Source organism: Carettochelys insculpta, chromosome 1 (genome assembly GCF_033958435.1).
Source record: "Carettochelys insculpta isolate YL-2023 chromosome 1, ASM3395843v1, whole genome shotgun sequence".
Taxonomy (NCBI): domain Eukaryota; kingdom Metazoa; phylum Chordata; order Testudines; family Carettochelyidae; genus Carettochelys; species Carettochelys insculpta.
In genome coordinates, this window is record NC_134137.1 from 126,805,347 (window position 1) to 126,821,741 (window position 16,395).

Below are 16,395 nucleotides of genomic sequence, written 5' to 3' on the forward strand. Positions count from 1 at the left end.
TAAATTATCCATTTTTAACTGTGACAAGATGAGAGAGGCAATACATTTTATTAAACCAACTTCTGCTGTTAGAAAAGAAATGGTTTTGAGTTCCTCTTAAAATCTCCATGCAAGCTCTAAAGCTTGTCTCTCTCACCAATGGAAATGGGTCCAATAAATGGTATTACCTTCCCCACCTGTCGCTTTAATATCCTGGGAGCAACACAAGCCACAACAAGCCTTTTTAAACCATTATTTTAAGAGGGCTATGCAAGTACGTAAGAACATGAGAATGGCCATACTGGATCAGACCAAAGGTCCATCTAGCCCAGTATCCTGTCTTCTGACAGTGGCCAATGGGAGTGAACCAAACTGGTAATCATCAAGTGATCCATCTCCTGTCATCCATTTCCAGTCTCTGAAAAACAGAGGCTAAGGACACCATTTCTACCTATGCTGGCTGTTAACCGCAGGGAATTTCATGGGAATTATGGATTTGGCAAGGCTCGCCAATCTGACTTAAAATTTTAAAGATTAAAACAGGGTACACTACTCACAGACTCCTCTGAACTGCCAAAAGCTGAGGCCTGCTCACTTCGATCAGTGAAGAAGGTGTTATTGCAGTGGGTGGAATACAAAGTCAAAGAATAGAAAACAAAGGTTGTTCTATGAATAGAGCTAGCAGAACCAAATAGAGAGACAGAGGTGCTCAGACAAGGTGCTAGGCACACCTTGGGTACGAGTTCCGTACTGCACACTTGCCACATGCAGCAAGGGTTTCTTATATCCATTTTACCTCATAGTGCTTAAATACAGATGCTAAAGTAAGCTCCAATTCTTTAGAATTTCCAAAAATAGCCCAAGTGACTTGGGGACCTTAAATTGAGGTCTTCCTCTCTGATCATGCCCTATGCATCAGTCTTTTGGGGCAGATTCTGGCAAAAGTCAGGGAAAAACACCATTATGTGACTTTTACTTGAATTAGGGTAAGGCTATCACACCTTTCCAGTCAGAAGTAAGTGGGGAAAGTTTGAACACTAGTTGACAGCAGAAAGTGAAGCAGGTAGCGAAGGTTGATGCAAATCACTCAAACTTGCTATTTCAGCCTTAACTTTTCCTATAAATGGGGAAAAAGAAGAATTCTGCAAAAAGCCCCTCGTGCCAGGTCTTATATATTCCTATTACATGCAACCCCTAGAGTTGCTCATTAAGGAATATTAAAACCTGAACTCAATTCAGGGATAGTCCAAAGACCAGCTTTGCAAAAGAGCTGTGCTCTTATTTCATCAATGAGAGTTCTTCTGAAACCCCAGGCAAGTAGAAATAGTTGGGTTTCTCTTTTGTTATCGAAGAATTTACAGAATTTAAGGAGTGCTACCACAGAACTTGGTCTCGTTGTGATGCAGACTTCATGAGCCTCTGGTCATTATGATTTTCAGGCATAAGAAAACCAAACTTAGGTATGCAAGAGCGCAGCTGCTGTGGAGATCTTAAGCCCAGAGTTGAAAAATAGAAAAGAGATGGATGCTGGACTTCCTATATTGATGTAATCTGTTAGCACTTTTTGACACCACTGATCCAGATAGGACCCCAATTATTGTCTCTGTGCTGAAGACATAGATGTCTGATCTATGATCTTCTGATCTCCCTGCCACTGTCCCAACTCATATTTCAGCCTTTCTGACAGTTCTCTGTGGCTGTCCAGTCTTCAGCTTAAGCTCCCCATGAACAAAACAAAGCTCATTCTCTTCCCCTCCAAACACTCCTCCTTCCACTGTTTGCAGTCACCATGAACAGCTCTCAGTCTTTCACTTGGCCTTCTCTCTAGGCCCACACATCCAGGCCACACTTAACTCTTACTTCTCAAAGTATGTAAAAGAGTCTCTTGACTGCCCCCCTCCCTACCATCCCTCTGCTCTCTGATTTGCCTACCTTGATTACAATTTTTCTGATGTGTCAACTTTGATAACTATTTTTGGTTCTCTGTGCCTTTAATATTGAATCTGTTCTGTTCTGGCTATGGTCTGAAGAAGTGGGTCTGTCCAATGAAAGCTCATCAGCTAATAAATTGTTTTGTTAGTCTTTAAAGTGCTACTGAACTGCTTTTTTGTTTTGATAGAATATAGACTAACACAACTATCTCTCTGTTACCAGTCTTAACTGCCCATTTGTAAATTTTTCTAACATCTAACTTCTTTTTATACCTTAGGCATGGAAGGAGCTCCCTGAAAAAATTGTCAAAGCCACTATTACTGTCATTTCAATTCTTACAGCTCATCTGTGTTCAGTATGGTTTGACTTTTCATAAGCACATAGTGTATTATTTGCCCCCTTGATAAATAAACAGTAATGTAACTTTACAGTTAATGGCAAGTATTTTATGAGGACATCTGCAGGATTGCTTCTTGGTTAATGGCCAACTAAACCATTAACAGCAACTAATGGTGTAGAAAAAATTTCTCCAGTGGTATTTTCTAATTGCTAGAAAAACAAACCACAAATACATTTTGCAGGATTAGGGCCAGATCTGCAGCTGAAGGAAAAGGATGTAACCTCATTGACTTCAACCATTCTGGGCTGATATTCAACAGATGAGGATCTGGCCCATTGATTTCTAAAAAAACTACAAGCTTACAAATAAGCAAATATGAGAAGACTAGTTGTGGGCTCCCCATTGATTTTATTTGTATTCTTAAAAGACTTGCAAAAAATCAGATACAATAAATGTCCACTTGCACGAAATTTTAAAATTTGCTTGTACTTTGTTCACATTTGATTGGTCTTTAAACATGCTACACTCAGGAAAGGTTGTACAGAAAATTAAAGAGTACATTTTAAGCACACTCAAAAATTCCACCTGATTCTACCCTTGGTTCCACTGGATCCTTTTTTCCCAGTTAACCCCCATGGCACCAGTGGCCAGATGATATGCCTTCTCCAGCTGCTCCATATGTAACAGTGATTACTCCACACCCGTCCTTGAGATGGCCTGGCACAGCAATCCCCATAGAAAGCCCTTTGTGACATCTTGTGAGAGCTGAAATAGGCTGCATTCACAATTCATTATGGTTTTATAGTGAATCTCTTCTCAAACTTTCTTCTTTAATTTTCTCTTCACCGAGAATCTCTCACAGAATTCTCCAATGGAAACACTGATTCAGTACAGAGATTTCATTCCATTTGCATATCACCTTCCCTCACCCCAGCTCTTCTCTCAGCTCCTCCACAATGTTCCTCTCTCCACCACCTCCATCTGAGTCCCCAAGGAGCCTCTCCATCTTGCAACACGAATGGATCAGCTGGTCCTCTTGAAATCACCCTCCTTCCTGACTCTGGAATTCATGGAGTGCATAGTCCTCTCGTCTACCCACTTTGCAGATGGCTTCTATGCATCTAAGCTGCTCTACGAAACTGTAATAGTTCCATTGCTGTGGGACCTTTTGTGGTCTCTGTGAGGTGGGGTGGATTTCATTCAAAAAGAGGTATGAAGTGGTAATTAGATAGCTTGCACTGCTCATTAAGAAAATACCAGGTGGATGTGCAAAGCAAGGTTTTAAAATAATGTTTTTATTTCAATTGGATAACACACAAATATAATTCAAGCCAATAAAATATCAACACAATCTTAAAGACACCCTACAGTTTTCCACTGTCATGGGTAGGCAAGAGCAGATCAGATGTGGCTTGCCACCCTGATGCTAGATGTGGTGAATTTCCAAAAATTTTCCAGATCTGCTTTAGACTAACTGCTTAACTAAGAAAGCCAGAACTCTTGTTTTATACTCAGCATGGTGTTTAGTTGTGATTAGAAATGGATGTGACCCACTATGTTCAAATCTGAATTTTCACAAATTTGAGGTTACTTGAGTTTAACCTCCAACTGAGATAGGGTCAATCCTACACTTTGGATCAAGACACAAACTCTTCCAAAGTTTGGGGATTATCTGATTTTGGGATTTAGTTTAAGTCCATCCCACATTATTATGTGAAATTGTCCAACTTTTTCATACAATAAAATGGGATTTAGTTTTTGGCTTTTTAGAAGTGTTATTTGTTGTTTATTTAGTGTTAGCACAAAAGGCAAAATCCATTCTTCTGCTAATAGTTGTGCTATTGCCTTTGTACTATTCAAGGAAGATGAATACTTTCTATGCATATAGGGAAAAATACAAATAGGACTTAAGTTTCACCAAATATTGGCATGCACTTAGCATAAATGATAGGGTTCCTTCTAAACTTTTGAATACTATTTCAAATTGTGAGCAAAAAGAAAAGGGGATTTTTTTTTCCAGTGGTGCTTGCCATTTTTTTGGATCAGATGCTTGTTGGACCAAATCAGAACTACATTGTAAGAGATGTGGCGCAATGACATATAGGCCCTGATCCAGAAAAGAATGTCACAATGTGCTTAATTTTAACCATGTGAGGGAGCTTACTGAAGTCAATGAGATTCTTCATGAGAGCAACTTAAGTACATGCTTAAGTGCTTGGTTGGTTCGTAGCTCTGGTACAGAATATAAAATTATGTGATACCATCAGTGAGACGACATGTGCCTGGATATTTACAGTAAGTTATGTTAACATACAACCCTCTTCCAGCAAACACTGCAGTTATTTACCCTGGTGCCATTCAGGATGCCTAGCAAACAATCTTCATCTGAGTGTTCACTTGATTCTTCACAGAATTTCTAAGAACCTTTGTGCCATGCTCAGAACTGGGATCTGAATTAGTTCAGAGATTCCAAGGTGAACTTTTTAATCAGGGTTCATAAAAGCACTTTGCTATTTTCTCTGGAATAGGGGGCTTGAGGCTTTGTGAAAATGTCTTACTTTTCTTTTCTCTGCTGGCCGTTTGATGGATGGCCTTGATTCTGTGACTGGCCCTTCCTCCTCTTCTGATTCATATCCTTGTGTTTCTTCTTCAAACACTGCATCAAACTGGCGCTTTGGCATTAAAGCTGGTTGTCTTATTTTAGCAGTTTGATCCTGCTTGGCAAGGCTTCCCCTCTGGCCTGCAAAATCTGACAGTTTCTCTCTTTTACGTATCCGTTCCATTGGCACCATCTCCTGCTGCCGAGGGTTTGCTCCAAGGGAGTCTGATCGCAGCTGTGGACTGAACATTATGGAGACCACTGATTGAGAACTGCTGCTATAATCACCTGGGTATTAACACAAAAGGCATTGGTTTTATTAAGAGAGACAGAGTATTTTGTTAAGCACTATTAAACAAAAATGCATAACATGATAAAGTATTATTCTGAGGTCAGACCTGTTACATCGAAGCTGGAGCATTTGCAGCACTTGTTGCAAAATAATGTATGTTTTATTATGAGGGACAATTTAAAAAAACTATATTTCTTAAGTCGTGGGAAGACAGTGACTTTTTGGCAAATAACACACCCTTTATTGGGCTTTGCTGTACCCTTAATACATGAGATATTCTGTTCTATCTTACACATCTGATGAAGTGGGTCTCTGACCATGAAAGCTTATGCTCCAAAATATCTGTTAGTCTTTAAGGTGCCACAGGACTTCTTGTTGTTCTCGAAGATGCAGGCTAACACAGCTACCTCTCTGATACTTGTTTTATCTTAATAGCTCTCTGTGCTGCTATTGTCATATTATCTCCGGCTCAGGAGACTCATTCTTGTAAGTTTAAGTGTTCTGCAAAGTAGTCAAGCAAAAAACCAAACACATAGCTCTGAAGGATTACAAATCCACCACATAGAACTGAATGTGATTAATGAGGGGGTTTCATCAAGAAAACAGGATGGCTTACTGGTCACCTGCAATTCACAAGACAAAATGAACCAGTTGCACTTGAAGGTTTGCCTTCAGAGCCCTTTGATTAACCTGGGTGTGTCTGAGGATGGGCCTTTGCCTGATCTGAAACTTCCCTAATCTTGTTAGAAATACACCCTTTAGCACCCAGGGTACTTCCGTAGTCTCTGATGTAAAACATTCGCCTACCTACATCTACATCAAGAGGGAACTAGCCCACTTATTCTATTTAGTTAACTAAGCAAATCTCTGCCCTTTCATTACATACAGGCCATCTGAAATCTGAAAATGTAAAAATAAATTAGCTATACTATTACATAATTACTCACAAAATATAGTAACCTCCAAAAAAGCCAAAAATGTACAAAGTATTATAAAACAGATTATATCTCATTGCAATTAAACACATGCATATAGTTGTCTCAAAGAAAATGAACAATATAAAGATTTTTTTTTCAGATATGAAAGAAGAGTGGAGACAAGAAGAAGTGGCTTATAACTAGCCACGTGGGGGTAATCTGTGCTATGTAATATCAGATGTACTGGTCAGGAAAATATTTATTTGTGTGAAGGATGAGAATAATGACAAATATTTTGCAAATAGGTAACTTTGTTTAACCCATGCTTCATTGAACACTCAAGCAACCAAAGCCCCAGATCCTCACATATATTTAGATGCCTAAAGTCTCATTGGCTGTGCCGAAGTAGCTAATATTCTTTGCATCTCACTGACCCACTGTGCTCTGCTGAAGCTTATTTTGCCTTCCCTGATTATTGCCAGTAAGTAGTACAAAGCTTCTAATTATTGTAAACTCCTTGTATAGATTCACTGATTGTACCTTTAAAACTATATGCCCTGGGCTGGATTCTCAGCCCAGCTTTAGTTGCTTCCTGGGCTATATCCTCAGTCCTCCAATAGAAAAAAAAAAAAAAACAGTAGATTTGCTAATGGCAGCAGTAAGGGATGGATTAGGCCCTGAGAAAAGGATTGTGACTAATCTTTGCATGGTATGCTGTTTTGTGCTGAAATAGTGAATAGCTTTTTAGCAGGACTAATATTCCTTAAACAATAAATCCTGTTAGCTGCCACATGTTGTTCCATATCTGTAGTCCGGAATCGCTTTGAAAATGAATGACTTTCAGGGTTTTGGCTGAGTTCCTATCAAATGTTCCCTATTGTGTTATGTACCTAATATATGCACAACCTGAAGTGGGTAGTTTGCTCACAAAGCTCAGATAAGCTCTTTGGGATCAGCAGGGAAAAAAGAAATGCAACAAAGTAAATCATTTTGCACATGCAAGAAACACAACCTTTGCCTTTTCACCATTTGTCTACAACGATAATTAAAAATACAGTGGCCTTCACTGCAAATTTTTTGATTTCACAAAAAAAAAAAAGAATAGTCATCTTCAACAGCCTAAACATCTGCCACTGGCCTGCTGTGTGACCCTGACAAGTCACATCACTGCCCTGAACTTCTGTTTCTCCCCCCACTCAGTCTCTGTCCCGTCTGCTTAGGTTGCAAGCTGTTTAGAGTAAGGCTGCACTTACTATGCACATGTGGAGTACAAAGGACAACAGGACTGGAGGAGAAGGAGAAAAAGAAAGTGTGTATCACAGTGGAGATGAGAGAAGAGACAACAGACATTTGGGACAGATGGTGTCTGATTCCCCAGAAGTCCTCCTGGCTTTTGAGGCAAAAACAATGGACTCTGGGAAATATAAGGGAAGCCAAAAGACAGGCTAATTTTTCATCATTTAGGGAACAAAATGTCAGCACCCTCTGAGTTTCTGAAAGTTGGAGTCTCTGGCCCAGAGGTCTTTTGATGTTGGTAATGTGATGTATGTGAGAAAACTGTTTAAATAAAATTGTAACTCGCTAAAATTCAGTTTTAGTCACTAAAACAGTGACGGGCAAATGGAGGCTAGTGAACGAGCCACATGAGAAGCCTTCCATCTCAGTGGGCTGCATGATTGTTGTAATCAAGATGGGCTCTTTGGATATGGTAGTTTTGTAACTTTAGTTGCATGCCTTGAATCTGTGGGGTATGCAGATTGAACCATAGCAGTGTTTTGATTGAATGAATGATGAGGGAGCACGTGGCTCTCGCAGTCAATGATGTGGGCAGTCAGCACACACTTCACTTCACAAAATCTTACTTGATGTGAGTGTCACTTTAGTAATACTGGTGGGGAAAAAAAACCTGACCCAGTCAGAAACCAACAGAATCTGGCAACCCTACACTCGCGCAACAATACACAAAATGGTGGGCTTCATGTAGAACCCTGATAGGTCGCATGTTTAGCCCACCACTGCACTAAAAAGTGTGTTATATTTTGTTTTGCACCTCACCTGTCTCTCTTTCTCCTGCTCAGTGTCATTTAAATTGTTGTTGTTCATTTAATACACTTATTCTTAGCCTTACTATAAACAATCTCAGAGCTAGTATATCGAAATAGAGAACAAGCCAGCAGGCTGCTGTGTGTACACTTACCTCTTTGCACACACAGAATTTAATAATTCCTGTGAGCGTCCATTCGGGGGGGACTAGATACTACAGACGTGTGTCCGGGGAACTCAGGACCTGGACTTCACTAATTGTTACCTTTCAAGGCAAGGTTCAGACTGACAGAGTCTGGAGGAGTTTGCTGAACAGACTGTAGTAGCAAGGAACTAACCCACAGTCTAGACTCCAGCAAATCCTTCCCTTGCTGAGGCTAAGGGGTAACACAGGGGCTTATGGTTCTCGGTGTCCTGAGCAGATAACCAGAGTTGGTGCCATGTAAATAAATACCATGGCGAGATGGATAGGTGAAAGAGATATGACTCTTTTAAAGAAACTTGGGATTTCTTTGGAGATATAAAATTCATGGAGCAAATTCTTGGTTTTCCAGTGTGATTTTGGAGCTCTATGCAGAGTAAAGTGATTGTGTGTTACCTGTAGAAGCATCATGCCTGGCTTTTTGTCTAGCTGGAGGACGAGTTCCATACGGTAAAGAGAGGAAATGCATGTTTGTGGTGCTAGCCTGTTTGCAAAGACAGATGAGCATACAGTAAATTTCATTGTGCCAGCGTGGATTCTGAAGCAGAACCAGTTCAAGATGCAGGACATTCCAAGATGTGCCTTTCCCCTGTTTAACCTATACAAGCCAAATTCAGTTTGAAGTAAATGGGAGCAAGTTCCCAAGGAACCCACTGAATTAAAGTCAAAGATTATAGAGGCAATGTTTTGGCATTCAATGATGGGCCAAATCAAAGTAATCTACACCGCATTGGGCTGGAAATCCAGATTATTACAAAAATTGCAACTAGCAACAAAATGGCAAATAAGGGGTAGTGGTTTTGCCATGCTGTTTTTGGGCTACACCTATCTTCCTTCCGCATCCTCAGTGCCTCGGTCTGACCCATTTACATTGGATTTACAACTGTGCAAACAAGATCAGAAGCTGGTCCTTAGGGTATGAGCCAAAACCAGCTAAAGTCAATGGAAAGGCTACCTTTGATTTAGAGTGGCTTTGTCTCAGTCTCTAAGTACCTATGCTTCACTTGTACACACAGTGAATGGCAAGTTAATGCAACATACAGTGCTTTGCCATTTACAACCAGTTACCCTCACTGTGTTCTGACCAACGTGGAAGTTATAGGTGACATATCACTGACATTACTTGTTCACATCATTGCTGAATATGGCCTTTTGTTTCCAGATGCTTTCCTCTTCCATTGCTGTGTGTGAAATATTTGCTTTCATTATTGCATAAGCCATCCAAAACTGGCTAGGTTTCGTATGTCCACAGACATGCAGGCATTTCTGTACCCCGATCACATGAATTACTTGCGTAACAGTTACCACTTTTGCCCCAGGTAAGCTGTTCCCTTTCCGGACACTCTGCCTCAGGCTGTTGTGGCGATGGATGAGAATTTCTTTGACCTGTTTCTCACTTGTTTCTGTTGGCAGGTTGTGCCGATTATATGAAGGTGCCTGAAAAAGGAAGTACATTTATTTGAGTCTTTTCCCAGTTCATACTTGCTGTGCTGGCAGAAGTCATGCAGTCCAGTAAAGTAGACAACTGGGAGCAAGTAACTTCTCTTGGGTTCTGTTTTTGGCTCTGCCACAGACTCCCAATGACGTCTTGCACACATTTCTCAACTATTCTAGGACAGAGCCAGGCTTTCAGTATGGCCTCCTTGTATCAATCCAGTCCTGCCCTAGTTGTGCACTGTGGATGTCCCACAGTGGTGAAAACCCCAGGTAGTGGACAGCCAGAGCTATGCTAGCCTTAGTCACATGCTGCCTCCATAGAGTTACCAGGTATCCAGAACACCCAGTCAAAAAGGGGGATAGATAGGTGGCTGCAGTTGGCACCACTGACCAGGCCACTAAAAGCCCAGCTGGCATGGGACTGGCAGGTTCCCTGCCCATTTCTGCACAGCTCCCAGGAATGGATGACAGGTCCCTCTGGCTCTGAGGCACAAGGGCAGCCCGGGGGGTTCCACATACTGCCACTACCTCATGCACTGATTCAGCAGCTCCCATTGACTGGAAACCATGGCCTCTGGGAGCTGCATAAGATACAGAGGGACGTGGCAGCCACTTCCCAGGAACTGCCTGAGGCAAGCACTGCCTAGAGCCCGCACCCCTACCCAGGTCCCTACCCCAGCTCAGAACCTGCTCTTGCACCCAAATGCCCTCCCAGAGCCAGAGCCAGAGCCAGAGCCACAGCCAACCCAGTGGGGCCCATCTAGTGGGTGGGGCCCAAGGCGGCTTGCTAAGAGAGGGATCCAGCTGGCAGGTAGTGAATGCTAAGTTCAACTGGATCATGGGGCTCTGAATGTGCAGGGCCCAAGGTAACTGCCATGCTCACCTTGCCCTAAGGCTGGGCCTGCCCAGAGCCTGTAGCCCCTCCCACACTCCAAACCCCTTTTGCCCACCCTGGAGCCTGTTGGGGAACCCCCAAGCCACCTCCTGTACCATCAGCCCCACCCCAGCAGGTGTACCAACAGCAGAAACTCTTCCCCTCCTACACTGCAACCCCCTGCACCAGCCTGGTGAAAATCAGTGAGTCAGGTGGGAGAGAGCCAGTAATGAAGGAGGTGGGCATGGAGTGGTCAGGCATGGGGCCTTGGGACAAGGATGAGGGGTGGGGACAGGGAAGGGTGTTCAGTTTTGGGCCGATACAAACCTGGCAACTCTATACATCCCATAGAGTTGTGGCCAGGCCTGGAATGAAAGGATTACATAAGTGGGAGGAGACAGAGGCAGCAGGTAAGTAAAAATTTTGGTGGGGCCAAGAACAACCAGAGCCTGCATTCCTCCCCCACCTGCCCAACTGCCTGAGGCTCTGGGTGGAGGGAGAGGTTGAGTCAAGGAGCGGTGTGAGCTGTCGGGGAGGGACTGTGGGTTCTTGGTCAGGCTCTGGGCTGGTGAAGGGGATTGGGGTACGATGGGGAGTGCAGGCTCTGGGAGGGAGTTTGATTGCAGGGCAGTGGGGGTTTGGGCTCTGGGAGGGAGTTTGGGGGTGCTGAGTGCAGTCTGTAACCTTGGGCAGGGGACTGGGGTGCATCATATAGATCTCAGTCAGACCCACAGGCTGAACTCTCTGATTTGTAGGTCTGGACTGCTCCAAAGAGGCAGCACAGCCTGGCATTGCGTGTCCAATCAACAAAAGTTTCCATATTTGCCAGCAGTGTTCCCCATCTCTGCGCAGCACCCATCCTCTGCCAGATCAATGCTTTTGCTGACATGACAGTGTAGCCGCACGTGTCCATACTGGTACAATCTATAGGGTCACAATACTATATTACCTGCAGCGGTGACCTGCTCGGTAAAAGTTTAGTCACTGGGCCTGATTCTCTATTGCCTTTCATACTGAGAACCCATTTACACCTGTCCAAAGTGAATTCAGCATTGATGTTAAACTCCTTGAGACTGGGCCAGCCACTGGAGTGCGAGGAGGGGAGCAACTGCGTAGGGGCCCAGCATTTCCAAGGGGCCAAGAGCTCCAGGCCTCTTTGAAACACTGCAGGGGCATCACTGTGCTGCTCTGCATGGCTTCTGAGGGCTGGGGTTGAAGGCCCAGTGCCACGCTCCAGCAGGCGTTAAGGGCTGACTGCCCATGACACCACCCCTTCCATCCAAGGTGCTGACCCTTCTCGGGACCTGGAGCTGGGCCCCCGCCCATACCCCAGGTCCACAGTGGCTGTTGGCCCCACTGTTTGGTATTAATTCTCAGATACCCTGAGGTTGCTTTATGCTGTGCAAAATAACCTGGTGACCCCTATGCGACCAGCCATGCTCAGGCCTGTTAGGGTGAATTGCATGGGCACTTGAACAACGCGGCGAGGTACGTGGGATGGAGGCAGGGTCCAGAGACCCTTTTAAAATACTATAAGGAAATATGCCTCAGCTCAAAATAGCTAAAATATTAACCCCAGGACAAGAACTGAGGAACTGAGTAAATTGGGCCAGTCTAAACCAGTTAGCCCTGGGATTTACTGGACTGCATACAGCCTGCATTAACAGCAGTACGTAACTTCAGCGGCATCTGCATCCTCTCAGCCCAAACTGAAAAACAGGAAAGATCATAGCCTCTGACCCACCAGCCCAGAGAAGCCAGCTGTGTACCTTAAAAAGGGAAAAAATAAGCATGAGATATATAGTTGTGTAAAATGGGGAGGGGGACTGAGGGGGGCTGCAAGCAAAGAGAAGCAGAAGCAATCAGGCTGTGATGTGTCAATCCTCGGGTGGAGCCAGCACATGGCAGGATTATAAAGGGGGGCTACAACATAAGGAGGAGGAGGAACTCCTGAAGAGACCGGGTGCTGTCTGCGACAAGGCCTGATCACCCTTTGCTGCTCCTCCTGCCTGCTCACGAGTTGGATAGAGTAGGGTCTGAATACCTTACGGTACCACAAAAATCTGTATTAGTAGTATAGCTAGCTGAAGTAATATGATGCAACAGTGCATCTTATTCCTGTATCTGCTTAACTATGTAAGTATATGCTCTCAGTAAATGCTTTTATTAACTCTATTTGTATTCTGTCTGTTTGCATCCTGTGCTGTGGCAAGTCTGCCTATATGTTAATGCATTTATGTTTTAGTTTCATGAGCCTGTAAGGGTCATGTGTAAGGCTGAGGCAAAGATGCCCCAGAACCCCCAAAAGGGCTTTGACCCAATGACTGGGAAGTTCTGAAAGCAAAGCTGCCTCAGCTGGGAAGCGTGGTCCGCTGAGCCTCCATGTTCTACAGGACAGTGTCGTTTGTGTTTGTACATCATACTCTCCGCCCCATTAACCCTTAAGTAGTCCCATCCCCTGAAACTCAAAACTCACACTCCTCGGGGATAGATAACAGCTCTTAGAAATTGGGATGGATAACAGCCAATGAATTCCACCAACCCGTGGGCTGTTTTAGAGAACTACTGGGAGTTAGAAAAACCCCAGGGAGGGGCTTCTCTTTCTTTTGGGCATAATCCTATTCCTCCTGTTAATAACGTGGTGTAAGCCACAGCTATAACTGCACCAGTTTGATAATAGCCGAATCAATCTCAGTGGTGCAGGTCATCACCAAGAAGCCGCCCTCCTTTTTCCCCCAGTTCAACACTCCACTCACCTCCACCCTTATTTAGGACTTGGAGCACAGCTTATTTGCTCCTCATATGCCACCACAGTGTGAAAGAGCTTAGAAGTGGTTTAGTCTACACCTGTTTTAAGGCCCTTTAACAATGCCAAAGAAGGGTAAAGTGGCTGTAGTATAAATGAGAATCAGGCCCTTACATTCTATTCTGAGAGATTTATACTCATGTGCACTGGTGTAAACAGCTACACAGGGTTCAAGGCTATAGTCAGAAAGTCAGACCCTCAACACATGTGCCTTCTAATTTTAATATCCTGTGTAGAAAAAATGTTGTTATGGGCACCAAGGCAGGTGTGGATGTGCACCACCAATAGAAACACATGCTAATGGCCAGGGGTGGTCACTTGGGTGGTGGCCGAATAGCTCTGGGGCGGCCACTCCAATGCTCAGCTTACTGGGAAATAGCCCTCAACCTATGAAACGAGAACAACAGTTATCCATCTCATAGGGGCCTCATGAGGGTAAATTAACTGATATTTTAGAAGTAGTTTGAAGACTTAGGGCCTGATCACCTATCCCATTTATAGTGGTTCCATACTGATGCAACCCAGAGCATAGTCAGGTCCTCAAAGTTCAAGAGGAGAGGGAAATGCTGGTATTCAAATCTTTCATTTCCAAGCAAAGAGATAGTTTTCAATACCACAAAACATGCTATAGTGCAAAAGGTGACAGTTCACCTCAGTCATGCACAGGACAGATGCATATGGCACTGGCTAGTAGGATAAGAAATACCTTTCACAGTCAGCCCAATTCAGATCATTTTAAAGACTGTAACAAGAATGGCAAGCTATAAAATGATCTTTCTGCAGCCCTGCCTACATTACAGTTGATCAACACAATCCCAAGGTTACCCAGCTGTATCTGGTAGCACACTTTGCCACAAGGGCATGTGATAGTGCTCTGTATTGTGCTGGGGTGCTGCTGCACTGGACTTGATTACACTGATGTTGCACTTTGCACTAGCCGTGCACTGCCTTGTTACAGGACATGACTTTGATATCCATTTTTTTCAAATCAAATCCTTGGTGAGACCCAGGATCAGCCCCAGTTCCTGGAAAAATGTTAAAAGAAGAGGCAACTGGGAGGGCTGGGGGGGAGAGAGAGAATTCTTCCCCACTCATCATATTGTGAGGGTAGGGTTTGCCTCCTGCAGAAAAAGCCATGAGACCTGCCCCTCTAAACCTGGCAAGTTTCCACATGTCTTACACCTCCTTAATAGCTCTGGCCCCAATGTCCCTGTTCCTCCTTCACAAGGAAGGTCAACAAGTGTGTGTCTACGCAGCAAAGTTATTTCAGAACAGCCCCTATTCTGAAATTACTGTGCCACTGTCTACACAACATTTCAAAATAGCAAATGGCTTATTTATATTTCTGTAAACCTCATTCTAGGAAGAATAGCACCTATTTTGGAATAGGGGTTGTATAGAATAGGGACTATTTTGAAATAAGGGGCCTACCCAGGGTGCCTTAAATGCAATTCAGCATCCAATCAGTATGGATGCTCTATTTCAAAATAGCTCAATGCTATTTTGATATGCATATTGTGTATAGACAGTATTTCAAAATAAGCTATTCTGGAAACATCTCTTCCAGAATAGCTTAATCTAAAATACTTCTGCTGTGTAGACATATATAAGATTAGAATACCACCTGTCTGAGACCTACTTTGCAGGTGGCTTGCTTTAAAAAAAAGTAACTGCTGCACATGTTCAGGTAAATACCCCATCCCTAATGCCACATCAGATCCATCTCCTCAGTTTCCCTGGGAATACCCTACACATCTGCTGCTGCCACAGTTTGTGTGTGATTAGCGAGAGAGGGCTTGGAAAGTGAAGGTAAACTAAGTGTTCTGCAATATCAGAAAGGAGGAAAACTGAGTCACCAAGATCTTTACAACTAGGGAAGTCTGACTCCTAGAGCTGGTTTCTGCATTTTATTAGCCTGTTGTACTGCAGATCAGCCAGAGTGAAAAAGCTAGAAGTTAAACTCCTTTTTACTTGTTGTACTGTGTGATATGAGCATAATTCGCCAGATTCTCAGCTGGTGTAAATCAGAGTATCTCCACTGACATTCAGTCGACAAGAGCTGAGAATCTGTCTTTCCCATAAACATCGTTTCATGGTTCAGCTGACATGAGCAATACTGTCTCTGCAACAACCACTGGCTGTGTCTGTGATGGTGAGGAGGGCAAATCCAATCTTTTGGTTTAGAAGTACAGAATTGTGTTACAAGAGTTGCTTACACACCCTTTGCCGTATGCGATACAGGTTATGTACCAGCATATCCCGCATGGACTCTGCTTCTGCGGGAGAAAGCCTATGCATTCTCAGCTTTCTAGAGCTCCTGTAAATAGAAAGAAAAGTTAGACAAATCATACTAATTTGTACAAATCACACAGGAATGACCCCTTCCTATAAAATTGTCATCTTGTTATTTCTTGAACACTACAGATGGGAAGGCGCTTTTCTGAGCAGAGATAATAAGCTATCAACAAAACCTAAGAGAGACACTTCCAGTGATTTGTGTGTTGGCCTCCTAAATCCAGGGTTATGAGCTCAATGCTTGAGGGGCCCATTTACTGATCAAATAAAAAAAATTAAACAGGGATGTTGATTGGTCTTGCTGTGAGTGCAAGAGACTGGACTTGACCTCTGAAGGTCCCTTCCAGTTCTGTGACATAGGTATTTTAGTTTTGGGGTGGGGAGGTTGCACTTTGCATCCATCATTTGAAGAAAAAAAAAAAAAAGAGCTATTAACGTATCAGGAAGACACAATAAGCTTCTATTCAATTTACAATGAAAGCCAATTTTTTTCTTTTTAGAGTTAACAAGGAAAGATGATTCACACAGTAGGGTCTCAGAAGAAAAAGTGTTAGAGACTGGGGTGGAGTGGGACATGGGCAAAAAAAGTCCATATATTTAGAGAATGTTTTGGACAGAGGTTCTGTTATACAGGTTGAACCTCTCTAATCTCATCTAGCAATATCTGTAATCTGACATG

The 16,395-nt window shown here is 43.3% G+C and overlaps 1 protein-coding gene across 1 annotated transcript in view; it reads right to left on the minus strand.

The window, feature by feature from the left end:
• Positions 1–426: 426 nt before the first annotated feature.
• Positions 427–16,395, minus strand: part of SLC9A4 (solute carrier family 9 member A4) — a 43,495-nt gene continuing 27,526 nt past the window's right edge. The window contains exons 9-13 of the mRNA XM_074983262.1: positions 15,642–15,738; positions 9,610–9,741; positions 8,701–8,788; positions 4,810–5,138; positions 427–435 (exon numbers count right to left, since the gene is read on the minus strand). Of these exons, the coding sequence (XP_074839363.1) occupies positions 427–435; positions 4,810–5,138; positions 8,701–8,788; positions 9,610–9,741; positions 15,642–15,738 (655 nt within the window). The remainder of the gene's footprint in view (positions 436–4,809; positions 5,139–8,700; positions 8,789–9,609; positions 9,742–15,641; positions 15,739–16,395) is intronic.